This window comes from Dendropsophus ebraccatus, chromosome 10 (genome assembly GCF_027789765.1).
Source record: "Dendropsophus ebraccatus isolate aDenEbr1 chromosome 10, aDenEbr1.pat, whole genome shotgun sequence".
NCBI classification, from domain to species: Eukaryota; Metazoa; Chordata; class Amphibia; order Anura; family Hylidae; genus Dendropsophus; species Dendropsophus ebraccatus.
This window is the reverse complement of record NC_091463.1, coordinates 22,402,197-22,423,016: the sequence shown is the minus strand read 5'-3', so window position 1 is coordinate 22,423,016 and position 20,820 is coordinate 22,402,197. Positions and strand designations below refer to the sequence as shown.

Below are 20,820 nucleotides of genomic sequence, written 5' to 3'. Positions count from 1 at the left end.
GAAACGCTATGTGATGTTTTATGTCTGTACTGCCTTATATTGCTTTATAGTAAAGGCTACATGAGCTTTGGCAGCTACTAGTCCAATAATATCTGAAGAAGAGGTTTAGTAGCCTGGAAAGCTCACATTTTGTCAGCATCAGTCAGGGCCCTATCACACTGCTAACTCGGGAGATTGTCACTCTGAGTAATAAAGACAACGATTGGCTCATGACCATCATCGGCTGATCGTGTCTTTAGGTCGGCTGCTGATAGCGCATCATTACATGGGATAGAGATGGGTGGCCGACAGCTGATGACTGTGTAAGAAAATAATAATAAAATTAAATAATAAAGACCATAAATACCTTACCCCGCTCTCCGGTGCCTCTGCCTGCTCCCCGGAAGAAACACTTGCCCCTAGCAACCAATCAGATTCCACCTTTCATTCCTCACAGACTCTTTGGAAAATGAAAGGTGGAATCTGATTGGTTGCTAGGGGCAACTGAGCCCGTTTCACTTTACACCATGTTTGACAAATCTTACCCTTTGTGTCTACTACACTTAACGTGCATATATATATTTAATAAAGTATACAAGAAAATCATATAGGCAGAATTGTCCTGTAGACCTAATCTTTATGTGAAGTAGTAATTCTGGTGAAGTCTATTTGTCCACATTCTCAGGACACCTCTTAGGGCAATGTCCTGTAGATATAATAACATTGCCATACACATTAGTCAGCTGAACACAGCAATTGTATAGAATCTGCCAACAATGTAAGTGTGGTGGCCCCTTTAAGTATAGATTCACAGATGCAATTTTTTATATTTTTTTGCTGCATATACACAGTAAGATTTGCATTTTTTTTTATATTTTCATGTTTTGCCATGCCCCCACCCCATTCTGAAGATGTAGGTATTGTATTACTTGGTTGACTATCTGCACTTTTCCCTAAAGACAGTACTTTTCATTTAAAAACTGGCGTGTCAGGGCACCTCAGACTCCAAGTAAGATGAAAAGGCTATAGATATAGGTAAACTATAGTGTCGGGTCGGGCAAGTCCTTGGAAACCCTATGTATGTTGAATATATAAGTTATGGTTAATCCGAACAATTCAATAGTCTCTTCCTATTTTTGTTCATAGTAATTTATATATGGGGGGGTATGTTATTGTGGGGGGAAAAAAAATTAAATAAAGATTACTTTATAAAAAAATTAAAAAAAAATGGCTACAAGATGATATAATATGCCTCCTTTCTTTATACTGATACAAGTCTTTTTTAGGCTTTGTTCACACATTTTTTTAGGACGCCGTCGTTTTGAGACTAAAATACAGCCGTATGTCCATGGATAATGAACACACTTTTTATTTAATTATCAAAATACGGCTGTATATTCACTGGAAAAATGACAGCCGTCCTAAAATACAGCCTGAAAAAAAACACTGTGTGAACACAGCCCTAGGCTATGTTCCCACTACGTAAAAATGATGTCTGTAAATATGGCCATAAATAAAGAGCATGATCATTATCCATGGTTATAATTATTAAAACACATTATTTGCATCCGTCATTATCAATAGACAATGACACCATGTGACTTTTGGGCAGAAGGTGAATTAGTACACTTTTGGTACAGTAAGTAAAAGTTACCTTGACAAAAATAATTGACTGGTGGGAAATTTTAGGTCTCAGAAAAACCCTTTAAATTTTTTTTCTATGATGAAAACATTTTTACCGTATGTCTACATTTTAAGGCCCACAGGTAAAACTTGCAACCTGTAAAGTATTAGAAAATGTACAGCGACTTCCTAACAAAACAGCATCACCCTTGTCCTCAGCTTCTGTGTGGTATTACAAGTCAGCTCCATTTAATTCAATAGAAGTGAGCTCAAAACTGAGGGCAAAAGTGGTGATGTTTCTGGAAGAAAGCGGCAATGTTTTTACAAGCCTAAGCGTACAGTTTTTTTTGTTTTTTTGTTTTCTTCATTTTGCAAAAAAAAAAAAGATCCGAAATGGAAGCAGATATAAACCTTAAAATGCTTTGTGGCTTCTGAAAAAAAAATTAATAGGAAATATCTGACGAGACTAATTATTTTGTCTATGTTCACACAACGACAGAAGTAAAGAAAAGGCGGCCGATTTTGATATTTAAAATAATTTCCGTTTTTGACGCGATTTAATTGACTGCAATGGCAATGCATTGAAGTCAATGGGAAGACTGACATCCAATGCACACAATGCATTAAATAACGGACGTTTTTACCGCAGACGTCAAAATAATGAACATGATCATTATTTTCGGACGTCTTTTACAAATAGCGGACGTTTTTTATTAGTTGTTCACACACCGTTTTTCTTTTTCCACCGTTCTTTCTCCATTTTTACTATTAAATTCAATGGACTTTTCAATTAAGCCGCATCCAACGGCCAATTAGTAACCCCAAACTAGAATAATGTACAAACAACCGTCATTGCACTAAGGGAAGGCTAGGCAGCTAAATAACATCCGTTATTTTAGCCTCAAAATAACAGACGTAATTTCAAACGGAGCTCAGAAGACGTTGTGTGAACATAGCCTTCAACTGTAAATTTCTAGAACTGGTCAAATATATAAAAATTCTATTAATAAAATATATTACTTTATATATAACGCATTATATACCCCGACATCTCCTTATGTACTAAAAACAGTGACTGGAAATACAAAAAAAAAATTATGATGATAATAAAAATTTCTTCAAACCTATTTTTTGTACATTTAAAAATAAATAAATTTAAATGCAATTAAATATTTTAAGAGTTTTTTTTTTACCGTCTGCCGACCATATTTTCTAAAGAGCCGTGAAATAATTTCTGCTCAGTAAATTTAGTCAGACAGAATTAGCATTTTTGCTGACAAATTTATTCAATGTCTTGAAATGTTTGATCATTAAGGAGCAAATAAATAATCCACATTGACATACACATATTCCACAGCATTCAGCGGATCAGGAACGATTTACATACTGAATTTTTTTTTTTTTTTTTACCAATAAACCAAATTGCTTTTATTTGCTGTATTTAAAGAGAGCGACATAAAACCATACAACGGAACCATTAACATAAAAATGAGAGTATAAAGTCAATAATAATTTCTTTACAAAAAATTCAACGGACGGTAATCTGGGGATAGAATGATTTATAATGAAAATTTTTTAAGAATATTTTTTTTTTATTTGGCAACAGATTTTAAGTGCAATTTTTTTTTTTAAGAATGTTTCTATAGTGAGATACGGTCATATCTTACAATGTACAGGTTACATCCATGGCCATCCATAGGAGAAGGCAGTGCAGCATCTGCATTAACAGAAAAGGATAAGAGCTGAAGACAATTTCCACTCGAGTTTTTTTGCATATTCAACACGGAATGGAATACAACATGGAATTTATTTTGACCCTCTTTTAAAATGTTCAGTCTTGGGCTTTTATAAAGGGTTTCTTGGTAATGTAATACACAACACATCCTGTAGAGATGCATGCCCAAATAGCTTAAGTTATTAGCCACCAATGGTGAATTTGTAACAGGACCCCTACCTATCAAGAAAAATACTTGGGTCCTCTTCGGCATGGGGGCCCTGTTACAACTGCTACCATGGAGTCCCTTATAACCATGCCCTGGCTTTAGGCCAATTGCCACCATACTAGTAGGACATCCTAAGGCTAGGCAAAGTATTTTTGCTGATGTCATATAAACTAGTCTTTTGACTTTACAGATTTGGAGGTGAAGCCTGATCTTCTTTGGTGGTATACACATGCAAACTAGTGTCTATAGGGATGGTAGGCCCTTCGCTTACATTTGGTGACAATAGACTAGATGTGTTGTGTTGTATTAGATGTCTATGGCCAGCTGATTAGCCATTAAATACAAAAAAATAACAAAAAGAAATTGGGAAAAATTTTTTCCAAAGGTCATTATCAAATAGAAATGATTTGCTTTTTAAGATCAATGCCAAATGAGACCGAGCAGCCACCTCTCTCCGCGTTGTGTATGTTGTTTAGGCTCTAGAAATACATATAAATAAGACAAAAAAGTAGGTATTCCAAGAGTGCAGAAGATGATTGGTACCATACAGCACAAGGATAAAGGTGCAGAAGAAAGTCACTGAGGTTTGTAATAGATACATAGAAGTCTCTCTGAGTCCAATATGTATAAGTTATGACAACACAAATCAGACACTGAAGTCCTCGATGAATAAGTCCAATGTTCTCCAAAGTCCTTGTAGCCAAGTTATTCATCTACGGATTCCCAGCCAAGCTTTACGATTGCATTATGCTCCACTTTTCAATCCTCTTAAGAGTAAAAGTTTTAGGCCCCTTCCCGAGCTAAACTCACTCGTGTCAAAACTGAGCATGGTCAACTTCATCTAACCAAGAAGCAGGACTGGCAGGAAAATCTGGGTATCCACCGCTACTACCAGTGGAGAGATCAGAACTTGGTCCATTTGCTCCTAATACTCTCATGGAAGGTGGCACTCCCTGCCCACCTTGAGCCATTATACCCAATCCAGCATCTGGGAATGCCAAGCTTGACATCAATGGCTGATGACCTGGAATGGGCTGTAGTGATGCTGGAGACTGAGGTATTCCATAGGGGCTGTTGGATCTTAGGTCATGGTACTGGTCTGAAGTTGGGATGCCACCGTGTTCCAAGGAGAAGGCACCATTGCTTCCAGCCTGTCTGCCCAAAACCGGAGACGCCTCATTTATACTGTTATAAATCCCATTGGAATGGTTCATTTCTGAGATGGTGGGCTCATCTGAAAAGCATAAAAATTGCATATAAGAGCATGCTTCAAATTTCAGCTCAGCATAAGTATTATCAATGATCTTAAGAATATATATTCACAATATTTAAAAGCTGGTGTCAACTATAGTATGGGTGATAGGACAGGCAAAAGTATAAGCTGGGTTCTAATGTCTGAGGAAGACCCAAGGCCCATGATACTTTACGTTAACACATTACATTACCATTGTATGCTGAAAAATATCTACAATACCCCAGTCACCAGATCCAAAGCATTGATGGGGGTGGGGGGGTATAGATAAAGTAGTCGCACCTAGTGCACTCTGGTGCCTGTGGGGGACCAAAGACTCCTCTGCTACGTTAAGAGACACCAGTATTATAAAAGGCACATGGTAGGTAGGGATCCTGTTAGACAAAGCGATTTTTTGTTTTCGCCAATTAACTATAAACGATCGCAAATCATTCACCATAACACACAGAACGAAAATTATTGGTTGTGATTGTTACTAAGATTGATTACTCCTTCTGATCCTAGCATCCTGATCAATGAAACACGAACGATTTTTTGATCGTTGCCTGCATATACACGGAACAATTATCATTTAAATTTGATCAATATAACGATTGTTTGCACAGTAATTGTCCTGTGTAATAGGGCCCTAAAAGGCCAACCATCCCCTGATTTGGCAAAATCAGCTTTTCTTGTATATTTGGTCATTGCTAAAACAGGTGGTGGACTACGATTCAACAAGGGCCTACCTGTAAAAGAGACTTCTGCATCGCTGTCCGGACCTTCCTCCTGGATACTGTCCTTATCGGATTTAGAGTTTCCTCTCGACCTTTTCATGTTTCTGAAATACTGTCCCCATCTTTGTCTCCCAGCATCTTTTTTTAATCTTTTTTCTTTTGCTCTTCTATTCTGGAACCAGACCTTTCAATATAATAACATAGCGGTGGTGGTTATTAATAGTGTTGTTATTATTATTATTATTATTATTATTATTATTATTATTATTTTGTTGTTGTTAAATATATATTTGGAAGATTAATAGAGCAAATAGAATTATCTCAAATTCAAATAATAAAAATATAATAGAAAATGTTAAATATTTTGTTTTGTTATAAATTACAAATAATATATTAATATACAATATTTATAAAAAAATATATATATTTATTATACATTATATATATATATATATATATATATATATATATTATAATTAATCGAAGGCAACACAATCATTTAAAAAAATGTCTGCTGCAGATCACATATACTCATTTTGGCATGTTGTAATAAAAAAATAAAGTATAAAAAAAATACTAAAAAATCTATACATCAGTTATACAGAACAGGTGTTTTACATTTTTTTTTATATAACATTTTTATTGCCATTTACAGCTTTTGGCCCATGCACAGAATGTGAATTATATTGATATCAGTGTCCAGCAATTTTATATCGTATATCTAAAGGATAACAAGTGTCCAGGAAATAGAAAATGTTCTCCAATAAAGGGTGATGAACATTCAAATCATTATGAAATCAAATTTTAATTATTATGATCATAGTAATAGATGTATATATAACGTACATATATATATATATATATATATATATATATTCATTCTCACATAAGAATGACAATCAGTAGTCAGTTTAAAAAATATTTAATTAAAAAAATAAGTAATAAATATAAACATAATCATAATAAAACATCTATTTTCATGAAAGAAAGAAGAGCTCTTCATCTATTAGAAATGTGCAGCACTGTATGCAGTGATCTTTGCAGTGAATTGTGCTCTTCTCCCCTCTATAATTAATATACACCCGGCTATTAACATGCAGATCGCTGCTTACCTGCACCACTCTCATATCCAGGCCTGTCTCAGATGACAGCTGTTCTCTGACGTGTCTGGCAGGTTTTGGGGAGTTGTTATAGGCATTTTTCAGCGTCTCCAGCTGCTTTGCAGTAATAGTCGTCCTTGGCCTTTTGGCTGTTGATTCTGCTTCTGTAATATATGGGGGGGGGGATTAGACCAATATTCTGTTTCGTGTTTGTAATCCTAATATGAAGTACGCAGAAAGTTTTATCATTGAAACTTTGAATTTAAACTGATCTACAGTTTTCATTGTGAAAGATTTTATTAAACAAAGTTATTGAAGGTGTTATTTTTATGGTTCATATCCAATTTTTTTTTTTTATTAAAAATTCTAAAATCTAAAAAGGACTTTATTTGAATGTGCTAAATAAATTTCGCCACTTCCACCGTATAATATAAACGAAAGGCAGAAGTGGCAATGGTGTAACATGTAGTTAGGTGTTTATTAATCTTCTATATGGGTTTGCTGGATCATGCAAAATATTTCTGCCACATTTTATTGTTTTCTATAAATAAATATAAAATGACGAGATAATGTGATGGTATTTCACAATGTATAATTATTATTTACTGTGTGAATCCAAATATACAGATCTATTCATTTTATTACATTCTATTAATTGTTTGAGATTTGTTCAGTGTTGTGACTTTACATTGTATTCATCTAATACTGTAATAGGTATGATAGATAGATAGGTATGATAGATAGATAGATAGATAGATAGACAGATAGATAGGTAATAGATAGATAGATAGGAGATAGATAGATAGATAGATAGATAGATAGATAGATAGATAGATAGATAGATAGATAGACATGCTTCAGTCTGGAGTGCACTCAAAGACCCGGTGTGAGAGTGCCAGCAACGGAGATTGGATAAAGTCTCCTCTTCAATATAACCAAGAAGTCGCAGCACATCCGAATAGTGCAAAAACTGTGTCTTTATTTCATAGTAGCAAAATCAATAAGTGCAACGTTTCTGTCTCATCTCGAGACCTTTCTCAAGCGGCTTGAGAAAGGTCTCGAGATGAGACAGAAACGTTGCACTTATTGATTTTGCTACTATGAAATAAAGACACAGATTTTGCACTATTCGGATGTGCTGCGACTTCTTGGTTATATATAGATAGATAGACAGATAGATAATAGATAGATAATGGATGATAGATAGATAGATAGATAGATAGATAGATAGATAGATAGATAGGAGATAGATAGACGACAGATAGATAGATAGATAGATAGATAGATAGATAGATAGATAGGAGATAGATAGATAGACGATAGATAGATAGATAGATAGATAGATAGATAGATAGATAGATAGATAGAAGATAGATAGACGATAGATAGATAGATAGATAGATAGATAGATAGATAGGAGATAGATAGATAGATAGATAGATAGATAGATAGATAGATAGATAGATAGATAGATAGATAGATTTGGCATATTGTGTACATTGTGGATCTAATAATAGAAAAGTCCACAAGTTGTGTTTAAAGGGACAATAAACTTCAAGTTGTCATCTATTGCTCCCTGTTATCAGTTGTTTCAGGCTGGTAAGACATGGACTTTAGTATTTGTCATGGGACTACAGACAGAAGTCCTGAAATATCCCCACCCCATTATCATTAGGCACTGGGGGCCTTTGTATACGTATATGTGACTGATGAGTTGGGTGAGGTGTATGGCTTTAGAGATATACATGTGATACTGCTGGCGGACATTGCAGGCTGCTCTGTGACGTACCTCTCTGCTTTGCTGTTTCATAGTCGGCCTTGCACACCAGCCGGCTGTCCTCCATCAGGTAAAACTCATCTCCGGTGGCCAGCTGCCTTTTACACACGATACAGGAGAAGCAGTGCAGGTGGTATACAAACTCCTGGGCCCGCCTCACTACCTGGGTGGGGGGGATTCCTTGTTGGCAGGCTGCACATTTTGTCCCAAACCTCCTAAAAATAGAAATAAAGAGATGTATAATATAGCATATATCACATGTCCCAGGAACGTAAAGGCTGTATAGAGGAGGCCATATAGAGGAGGCCATATAGAGAAGGCCTTATGGAGAAGGCCGTATAGAGGAGGCCGTAGAGAGGAGGCCATATAGAGGAGGCCGTATAGAGGTGGCCATATAGAGGAGGCTGTATAGAGGTGGTCGTATAGAGGAGGCCATATAGAGAAGGCCTTATGGAGAAGGCTGTATAGAGGAGGCCATTTAGAGGAGGCCATATAGAGAAGGCCTTATGGAGAAGGCTGTATAGAGGAGGTCGTATAGAGGTGGCTGTATAGAGGAGGCCGTGTAGAGGAGCAGGAACCCTACTCAAATAAATGCAATGTGGACCAGTTTTGTGATGTCATTGTGGAGGAGTAGCTTGGTGAAGGCTGTCGGAGAGAAAAACCCAAGCTGGGGCCAAACATCTACTCCATGCCACCCGATGGTAACTGTAGAGGCCACTCCTGCTACACACATGGCCCTATATCAAGAGTGTTATAGGACCCGGGCAGAGATGGCCATGAGACCCATACTTGCCACCATAGGCTAGAGTTAACACATATATGATTAAAGGACAATGGGCCACCCTGACCATCGGCCCTGGTACAAATGGCTGTTACTGGGAAACACAATATTCTCTCTGTGGGTAAAGAACAAGTAGGATCTAACCTCTCTTAAAATCTTAGCAGTATGTCTGGGGGGTTTTCTTAATGATTTAAATTAATCAAAATTATATATATATATGCATGCAGATAATAAAAGTAATGTAATGGCACTTACTTAAAGAAGTCGTCCTTGCAGTAGACGCTTTCCCCTCGGCTGAAGCACTTCTCGGCCAGCTGGATCTGACAGTCATTGCATTTGAGGCATTTGCTGTGCCAGTGTCTGTCCAGGACTTTGAGGATGAATCTGTCCATGATGTGTTGATTGCAGCCGGCACATAAAGGGATTTCTGCAACAAGAAGAATACTGATGTATGAGATATCAGGGATAGGGGGAGCTGGTGGTCCTACCCGAGCCCTACTGACTTATTAGAGAGTGGCTGCTGAGATATTGGGGCCGTATCATCAGCGTCCATGTATAATAATAGAGTGAAATGCACAAGTGCTTAAAGTGAATTCACACCTGTTACCGCCATGTCTTGTTTAGGTCCACTGTCTTATTATTTTCTTATATCTTTAGAATGGTAAGAGCTTATACAAAGCTCCAAATCATAGACATAGGGTGAAGAGATGAAATGGCGGCTGCCACCACTAGGGAGAGCTTAATTAAAGGGGTTTTATTGATGCCACGAAGGAGGAGATTCCCGCACATCCAATAAAATCCAAAATTTATTGAGGATCCATTAAAACAATTCCATGGTAGATACAAACAATAAAACACGCCAACGCGTTTCGGTCTTGTTAGTCCTTGATCACAGCATATCTTAAAAAATTATTGATGACCTAACGTCAGGATAGGTTATCAATATCAGATCGATGGGATGCCAACATCTGGCACTATTGTCCATTGACTGTTTGCCAGAACTGTGGAATCGGCATAAAGAGTAAAATAGAGCAGGAAGCAGACAGTGCCGTAAATTATGTAGTGGTCGTGTTGGGTTACTGCAGCTCAGATTATATTAAAGTAAATAGCGACCATAGCACAGTATATGAAGCAATCTGCTTTCTGCTCTCTTCACTGTGTATGTTGGTGCCATGGTATGGCAAACAACAGATTGGCAGGGATGTTGGGGCTTGATTTTGGGGGTAAGTCATCACTGCCTGAGAAACACTATTAAGAGTTTAATATAGAGATGGAAGTATTACTAAATAATAATAAAAAAACATAAAAAAATACATATAAACATACAAATAGGACCATTAGTAATATCATTAGGCTATGTTCACACAGCGTTTTTTCAGTTCTGTTTAAAATGACGTCCGTCGTTCGGACGTCATTTAGCAGCCTGGCCTCCCCTTAGTGCTGGTGTTTGTACATTATTCTAGTTTGGGTTACTAATTGGACTTTGGATGTGGCTTAATTGAAAAGTCCATTGAATTTAATAGTAAAAACAGAAAGAACGGTGAAAAAAGAAAAACTGTGAACAACTGATAAAAAATGTCCGCTGTTTGCAAAAGACATCCGAAAATAATTTCAATACATTGTGTGCATTGGACGTCCGTCTTTCCATTGACTTCAATGCATTGCCATTCCAGTCAGTTAAATCGCAATAACGGATGTTTTTTTAATTATCAAAATCGGTCACCTTTTCTCTATTTGTGACGTTGTGTGAACATAGCCTGACTATGTGTGCTCACACCTCTCTTAATACAGACAATAAGGCTATGTTCACACTGAGCAAATACGGCGGAATTCGGACGTGCTTAGAGTCCTGCTTTGAGTGAATGAGAGGGCGCACGCTCCTCTGCTGCCGCTGCTCTCCATTCAAAGAAGTGACATGTCACTTCTTTGAGTGGAGAGCAGCAGCTGCGGAGGAATTCCGCCGCAGAATTCTACTTGTTTTACTGTGAACATACTCTAAGGGTGCATTCACACATACAGGATCTGCAGCAGATCTGCAGCAGATTTGATGCTGTGTTCAGTTATTTAAATGAAATCTGCTGCAGAAAATCAGCTGCAGATCCTGTAGGTGTGAACGCACCATAAGGGAGATTTATTCATTATTATTATTCACGGTGTACAGTGAAACTGGCTCAGTTGCCCCTAGCAACCAATCAGATTCCACCTTTCATTCCTCACAGACTCTTTGGAAAATGAATGGTGGAATCTGATTGGTTGCTAGGGGCAACTGAGCAAGTTTCACTTTATATAATGTTTGATCTCCCTCAATATATCAAATCAAATCAAATTAATCAAACCAAATCAGCTTTATTGGCAGGTCTAAATAACATATTAGCATTGCCAAAGCAAACAGGAAATTTTGGGGGATGGGTAAGGATGGGACAGAACACTGTAGTATATCATAGGTGGCAGGGTGGGGAGATGTCGGGGTCGGGGTATTGGAGTCCATGGCATATCACGCTCCTCTCAGTCTATGGCAGGCAGTGACGTATTGTGCGCTATAGTCGCTGTGGTCTCTTCTTCCCCCAACAGGATGGGCAGTCTCTCTTCCTCCTCCATGGTGGAGAAGCCTGGGAGGAGATTGGGGAGTCTCCTATAGTGAGGAGTAATGCTGAGTATTTGGAGCAGTGTAGAAGGAAGTGGGCCTCATCCTCCACAGCCTCCTGGTCGCACTGCTGGCTATTGTTCGGACACCTCAGGTGTCTCTATGAAGCCAAAGGACACACACAGTATGTGAATCCTGTCTGACGAGAGCACAATGGAGGCAGTCACTACGCATGGCCATAGTCCCAGCTCATCCGGCCTGCAGGACCACACAGACATGACACCAGGGGCGTATCTAGAAAGGGCTGGGCCCCATAGCAAACTTTTGACTCTGCTTACACTTAAAGGGAAATTTGCAGCACCCAGGAGGCTGCTTGGCCACCGGGTGCTGCAAATGATGATGGTTCAGGGGGCCCAGTGTATTAAAGGAGTTGGCCACCCGGCCCCCTGATGAGGTGGGCCCCATAGCAGCCGCTATGGCTGCTGTGGTGGTAGTTATGCTGGTGGTAGTTGGTCCTCTGTTCCATACCTCTCATGAGCGGCTTTTTATCCTATTTTTTTATATGAAATAAAGATTTTGCTTATTTTTAAACGGAGTGCTGGGACCATCACTTTTGTTACTTTCCCTACGAATTGGCTGCTAGCCGAAGCCGGACCCGTGCACCCTCTCTCAACGCATCAGGATCCAAACGAACCCCCACACGAGGTGAGCTGACCACCATTTTCTTCTTTTTGTGTTAGTTATGCCCCTGCATGACACTGCCTCTGTATACCACACAGGAGAGACACTGCCTCCATATACCACACAGGAGAGACACTGCCTCCATATACCACACAGGAGAGACACTGCCTCCATATACCACACAGGAGAGACACTGCCTCTATATACCACACAGGAGAGACACGGCCTCCATATACCACACAGGAGAGACACTGCCTCCATATACCACACAGGAGAGACACTGCCTCCATATACCACACAGGAGAGACACTGCCTCCATATACCACACAGGAGAGACACTGCCTCCATATACCACACAGGAGAGACACTGCCTCCATATACCACACAGGAGAGACACTGCCTCTATATACCACACAGGAGAGACACGGCCTCCATATACCACACAGGAGAGACACTGCCTCCATATACCACACAGGAGAGACACTGCCTCCATATACCACACAGGAGAGACACTGCCTCCATATACCACACAGGAGAGACACTGCCTCCATATACCACACAGGAGAGACATTGCCTCCATATACCACACAGGAGAGACACTGCCTCCATATACCACACAGGAGAGACACTGCCTCCATATACCACACAGGAGAGACATTGCCTCCATATACCACACAGGAGGGACACTGTCTCCATATACCGCACAGGAGGGACACTTCCTCCATATACCACACAGGAGGGACACTGCCTCCATATACTACACAGGAGAGACACTGCCTCCATATACCACACAGATATGACACTGCCTCCATAGACCACACAGGAGAGACACTGCCTCCATATACTACACAGGAGAGACACTGCCTCCATATACCACACAGGAGGGACACTGCCTCCATATACTACACAGGAGAGACACTGCCTCCATATACCACACAGGAGGGACACTGCCTCCATATACCACACAGGAGAGACACTGCCTCCATATACCACACAGGAGGGACACTGCCTCCATATACCACACAGGAAAGACTTCCTCCATATACCACACAGGAGAGACACGGTCTTCATATACCACACAGGAGAGACACTGCCTCCATATACTACACATATATGACACTGCCTCCATATACCACACAGGAGAGACACGGCCTTCATATACCACACAGGAGAGACACTGCCTCCATATACTACACATATATGACACTGCCTCCATATACTACACATATATGACACTGCCTTCATATACTACACATATATGACACTGCCTCCATATACCACACAGGAGAGACACTGCCTCTATATACCACACAGGAGAGACACGGCCTTCATATACCACACAGGAGAGACACTGCCTCCATATACCACACAGGAGAGACACTGCCTCTATATACCACACAGGAGAGACACTGCCTCTATATACCACACAGGAGAGACACAGCCTCCATATACCACACAGGAGAGACACCACCTCCATATACCACACAGGAGAGACACCACCTCCATATACCACACACATATGACACTGCCTCCATATACTACACAGGAGAGACACTGCCTCCACATACCACACAGAAGAGACACTGCCTCTATATACCACACAGGAGAGACACTGCCTCCATATACCACACAGGAGAGACACTGCCTCCATATACCACACAGGAGAGACACTGCCTCCATATACCACACATATATGACACTGCCTCCATATACTACACAGGGGAGACACTGCCTCCATATACCACACAGGAGGGACACTGCCTCCATAGACCACACAGGAGAGACACTGCCTCTATATACCACACAGGAGGGACACTGCCTCCATATACAGGGGCGGTCTTTGCATTTCTGGGGCCCCAAGCGAAGTTATGTCTGGGGCCCCCCCTTGACACGCGTTCCAAAACAATAGACCGCTGTGTGTTGCCCCAGTAGTATATACCCCTTATGCGCTACCGCCAGTAATATATACTCCTTGTATGCTGCCCCCAATAGTATATACCCCTTGTGTCCTGCCCCCAGTAGTATATACCCCTTGTTTGCTTCCCCCAGTAGTATATAGACCCCTGTGTGTTCCCCCAGTTATATATAGACCACCTGTGTGCCTCACAAGTAGTATATAGACCCCCTGTATGTTCCCCCAGTACTATATAGACCCCCTGTGTGCCCCACCAGTAGTATATAGACCTCTGTGTGCTCCCCCAGTAGTATATAGCCCCCTGTGTGCTCCCCCACTAGGATATAGACCTCCTGTGTGCTCTCCAAGTTGTATATAGACCCCATTCTGCTGCCCCAAGTAGTATATAGACCCCCTGTGTGCTGCCCCCAGTAGTATATAGACCCCTCTGTGAAGCCCCAGTAGTCTATAGCCCCCCTGTGTGCTCCCCCTGTTATATAGCCCCCCTGTGTGCTCCCCCCATTTATATAGACCCCCGATGTGCGCTCCCCCAGTTAAACAGACCCCTGTGTGCTCCCCCTCCCATATAGTATATAACACAATAAAACAAACACTTATACTCACCTGGGTCCGGGCGTTTCCTCTTCTCTTCACTCTTGTGGCCGCAGGAAGGGTTTTCCCTGCGATCACAAGAGGCCGCACTCCCCTTGTCCTGGCGCCGATGCTCCAGTGATGTCACTGGAGCGCCGGCACCACAAGGACAAAGCTGCCACTTGTGACCGCAGGGAAAACCCTTCCTGCGGCCACAAGAGTGACTGACAGGAAGGGAGCCAATGTCTCCCGCCCTGTCAGTGCTGCTGCATGTAACGAGTGCTCATAGTTACAGTTCAGATGGCAGCAGCGAGCGGGGCAGCGGCCCTGTCCAGCGGTCTTGAGCACAAGAGCGGGGCGTGGGGGCCCCCCTGGATGTTGGGGGCCCCAAGCGATCGCTTGGGGTGCTTGGTGCCAAAGACCACCACTGTCCATATACCACACAGGAGGGACACTGCCTCTATATACCACACAGGAGAGACACGGCCTCCATATACCACACAGGAGGGACACTGCCTTCATATACCACACAGGAAAGACACTGCCTCTATATACCACAAAGGAGATACACTGCCTCCATATACCACACAGGAGTGACACTGCCTCCATATACCACACAGGAGGGACACTGCCTCCATATACCACACAGGAGGGACACTGCCTCCATATACCACACAGGAGGGACACTGCCTCCATATACCACACAGGAGGGACACTGCCTCCATATACTACACAGGAGGGACACTGCCTCCATATACCACACAGGAGGGACACTGCCTCCATATACCACACAGGAGGGACACTGCCTCCATATACCACACAGGAGGGACACTGCCTCCATATACCACAAAGGAGATACACTGCCTCCATATACCACACAGGAGTGACACTGCCTCCATATACCACACAGGAGGGACACTGCCTCCATATACCACACAGGAGGGACACTGCCTCCATATACCACACAGGAGGGACACTGCCTCCATATACCACACATCAGACATTAAAGAGGCCAGGAAACTGCAGCAGTCTATAACAGTCATTTTAAACTCTGGCCCCTGGTGCCATTATTTTTGGCCCTCCAGGCAATTCAGAATTTTAATTACATCAGGCCCGCCATGGCTACTATATAATAGACTATAGGGGAGGCTGGCTACTATTGAGACTATGGGGGAGGACTGGCTACTATATGAGACTATTGGGGAGTTCTGGCTACTATATGAGAATATTGGGGAGGGCTGGCTACTATATAATAGACTATAGGGGAGGCTGGCTACTATATGACAATATTGGGGAGGGCTGGCTACTATATGAGACTATTAGGGAGTTCTGGCTACTATATGAGATTGTAGGGGAGGGCTGGCTACTATATTAGACTATTGGGGAGGGCTGCCTACTATATGAGACTATAGGGGAGGGCTGCCTACTATATGAGACTATTAGGGAGGGCTGCCTACTATATGAGACTATTGGGGAGGGCTGGCTACTATATGAGAATATTGGGGAGTTCTGGCTACTATATGAGATTGTAGGGGAGGGCTGGCTACTATATGAGACTATGGGGGAGGGCTGGCTACTACATGAGACTATCGGGGAGGACTGGCTACTATATGAGACTATGGGGGAGGGCTGGCTACTATATGAGACTATGGGGAGGACTGGCTACTATATAAGAGACTATAGGGGAGGGCTGGCTACTATATGAGACTATGGTGGAGGGCTGGCTACTATATGAGACTATGGGGGAGGGCTGGCCAGGGCTGTATTAACAGCTGCTGCTGCCCTAGGCACTAAACCTGAATACGCCCCATCTTCACGCACCTATTAGCGATGCCAGACCTGACCAATACCACCATACCCCCCACCCCCCTGGAAAAGACACCAGATTTACTTGCAAGTCTGAAGGGAGGAGGGAAACTAAAAAAATAAAAACAAAAAAAAAAGTTTTTTTCTGTTCCCCTGCTCCCTGGTGCTGCCCCCCTGCAAGGTGCTGCCCTAGGCACCGGACCACGGGTGCCTAGTGGTAAATACGGCCCTGGGGCTGGCTACTATATAAGAGACTATGGGGGCTTGCTACTATATAAGAGACTATAGGGGAGGGCTGGCTACTATATGAGACTATGGTGGAGGGCTGGCTACTATATAAGAGACTATGGGGGACTGGCTACTATATGAGACTATGGGGGAGGGCTGGCTACTATATGAGACTATGGGGGAGGGCTGGCTACTATATAAGAGACCATGGGGGAGGGCTGGCTACTATATGAGACTATGGGGCAGGGCTGGCTACTGTATAAGAGACTATGGGGGGCTTGCTACTATATAAGAGACTATGGGGGAGGGCTGGCTACTATATGAGACTATGGTGGAGGGCTGGCTATTATATGAGACTATGGGGGAGGGCTGGCTACTATATAAGAGACTATGGGGGGCTTGCTACTATATAAGAGACTATAGGGGAGGGCTGGCTACTATATGAGACTATGGGGAGGGCTGGCTACTACATGAGACTATGGGGGAGGACTGGCTACTATATGAGACTATTGGGGAGTTCTGGCTACTATATGAGAATATTGGGGAGGGCTGGCTACTATATAATAGACTATAGGGGAGGCTGGCTTCTATATGACAATATTGGGGAGGGCTGGCTACTATATGAGACTATTGGGGAGTTCTGGCTACTATATAAGAATATTGGGGAGGGCTGGCTACTATATAATAGACTATAGGGGAGGCTGGCTACTATATGACAATATTGGGGAGGGCTGGCTACTATATGAGACTATTGGGGAGTTCTGGCTACTATATGAGATTGTAGGGGAGGGCTGGCTACTATATTAGACTATAGGGGAGGGCTGCCTACTATATGAGACTATTGGGGAGGGCTGCCTACTATATGAGACTATAGGGGAGGGCTGCCTACTATATGAGACTATTGGGGAGGGCTGCCTACTATATGAGACTATTGGGGAGGGCTGGCTACTATATGAGACTATTGGGGAGGGCTGGCTACTATATGAGAATATTGGGGAGTTCTGGCTACTATATGAGATTGTAGGGGAGGGCTGGCTACTATATGAGACTATGGGGGAGGGCTGGCTACTACATGAGACTATCGGGGAGGACTGGCTACTATATGAGACTATGGGGAGGGCTGGCTACTATATAAGAGACTATAGGGGAGGGCTGGCTACTATATGAGACTATGGTGGAGGGCTGGCTACTATATGAGACTATGGGGGAGGGCTGGCCAGGGCTGTATTAACAGCTGCTGCTGCCCTAGGCACTAAACCTGAATACGCCCCATCTTCACGCACCTATTAGGGATGCCAGACCTGACCAATACCACCATACCCCCCACCCCCCTGGAAAAGACACCAGATTTACTTGCAAGTCTGAAGGGAGGAGGGAAACTAAAAAAATAAAAACAAAAAAAATAGTTTTTTCTGTTCCCCTGCTCCCTGGTGCTGCCCCCCCGCAAGGTGCTGCCCTAGGCACCGGACCACGGGTGCCTAGTGGTAAATACGGCCCTGGGGCTGGCTACTATATAAGAGACTATGGGGGGCTTGCTACTATATAAGAGACTATAGGGGAGGGCTGGCTACTATATGAGACTATGGTGGAGGGCTGGCTACTATATAAGAGACTATGGGGGACTGGCTACTATATGAGACTATGGGGGAGGGCTGGCTACTATATGAGACTATGGGGGAGGGCTGGCTACTATATAAGAGACCATGGGGGAGGGCTGGCTACTATATGAGACTATGGGGGAGGGCTGGCTACTATATGAGACTATGGGGCAGGGCTGGCTACTGTATAAGAGACTATGGGGGGCTTGCTACTATATAAGAGACTATGGGGGAGGACTGGCTACTATATGAGACTATGGTGGAGGGCTGGCTACTATATGAAACTATGGGGGAGGGCTGGCTACTATATAAGAGACTATGGGGGGCTTGCTACTATATAAGAGACTATAGGGGAGGGCTGGCTACTATATGAGACTATGGGGGAGGGCTGGCTACTACATGAGACTATGGGGGAGGGCTGGCTACTATATAAGAGACCATGGGGGAGGGCTGGCTACTATATGAGACTATGGGGGAGGGCTGGCTACTATATGAGACTTTGGGGGAGGGCTGGCTACTATATAAGACTATGGGGGAGGGCTGGCTACTATATAAGAGACTATAGGGGAGGGCTTGCTACTATATGAGACTATGGGGAGGGCTGGCTACTATATGAGACTATGGGGGAGGGATGGCTACTATATAAGACTATGGGGGAGGGCTGGCTACTATATAAGAGACTATAGGGGAGGGCTTGCTACTATATGAGACTATGGGGAGGGCTGGCTACTATATGAGACTATGGGGGAGGGATGGCTACTATATAAGAGACCATGGGGGAGGGCTGGCTACTATATGAGACTATGGGGGAGGGCTGGCTACCATATGAGACTATGGGGGAGGGCTGGCTACTATATGAGACTATGGGGGAGTACTGGCTACTATATAAGAGACTATGGGGGGGCTGGCTACTATATAACATACTATTGGGGAGGGCTGGCTACTATATGAGACTATGGGGGGGCTGGCTACTATATAACAGACTATTGGGGAGGGCTGGCTACTATATAAGAGACTATGGGGGAGGGCTGGCTACTATATAAGAGACAATGGGGGAGGGATAGCTACTATATAAGAGACTATGGGGGAGGGCTGGCCACTATATAAGAGACTATGGGGGAGGGCTGGCTACTATAAAAGAGACTATGGGGGAGGGCTGGCCACTATATAAGAGACTATGGGGGAGGACTGGATACTATAAAAGATACTATTGGGGAGGGCTGGCTACTATATGGGACACTTGGGGGGGGGGTGGCTACTATATGAGACTATTGGGGAGGGCTGGCTACTATATGGGAAACTTGGGGGCTGGCTACTATTTGGGCACTATTGGAAGGGCTTGCTAATATGTGGGGCAATTTTTGGGGGTATTGGCTCGGGTGCACGGGTCAGGGAGACACACATCACTGACAGTTCTAGGAACACGGCACACTGCTCTAACAGCGCCAGCACCGCGGCATTTGCGCTTAAATAATTATCAAGGTTGGCTCGCGACTTTGTCCAATTTGTTAATTTTGGCCCACTGTGTATTCGAGTATGACACCTCTGGTCTGTAATAATACACTGCTTAGTATTACAGCTAGTGGATTGTGAAGTCATGTATAGATTCCGGTATTAGATGGATGGATTGATCAATGGAGAGATAAATAGATCTGTAAATAAATACAAGCTATGGAGGTACATATATTCGATAGATAGATAGATAGATAGATAGATAGATAGATAGATAGATAGATAGATAGATAGGAGATAGATAGATAGATAGATAGATAGATAGATAGGAGATAGATAGATAGATAGATAGATAGATAGATAGATAGATAGATAGATAGGAGATAGATAGATAGATAGATAGATAGATAGATAGATAGATAGGAGATAGATAGATAGATAGATAGATAGATAGGAGATAGATAGATGGATATTTAAAATAAGAGAGAGTATAAAGGTTTTTCAGCTTTTATCTAATATCTATTATTCATAATATCTGTATATTTCTATATCTACATCCTATCTAATATCTGTATTTGTATTTAATATATTTCTATCTCCTATCTATTATCTGTCTATCTATCTTCTATCTTCTATCTATTATCTATCTATCTATCTATCTATCTATCTATCTATCTATCTATCTATCTATCTCCTATCTATCTATCTATCTATCTATCTATCTATCTATCTATCTATCTTCTATCTATTTATCTATCTCCTATCTATTATTTATCTCCTATCTATCTTCTATCTATCTATCTATCTCCTATCTA

At 42.3% G+C, this 20,820-nt stretch overlaps 1 protein-coding gene across 1 annotated transcript in view; it reads right to left on the bottom strand.

The window, feature by feature from the left end:
- Nucleotides 1–4,169: 4,169 nt before the first annotated feature.
- LHX3 (LIM homeobox 3) overlaps nucleotides 4,170–20,820 on the bottom strand; it is a 26,973-nt gene continuing 10,322 nt past the window's right edge. The window contains exons 2-6 of the mRNA XM_069986315.1: nucleotides 9,427–9,598; nucleotides 8,403–8,605; nucleotides 6,626–6,777; nucleotides 5,526–5,697; nucleotides 4,170–4,779 (exon numbers count right to left, since the gene is read on the bottom strand). Coding sequence (XP_069842416.1) covers nucleotides 4,361–4,779; nucleotides 5,526–5,697; nucleotides 6,626–6,777; nucleotides 8,403–8,605; nucleotides 9,427–9,563 — 1,083 coding nt within the window. The 5' untranslated portion in view covers nucleotides 9,564–9,598 and the 3' untranslated portion in view covers nucleotides 4,170–4,360. The remainder of the gene's footprint in view (nucleotides 4,780–5,525; nucleotides 5,698–6,625; nucleotides 6,778–8,402; nucleotides 8,606–9,426; nucleotides 9,599–20,820) is intronic.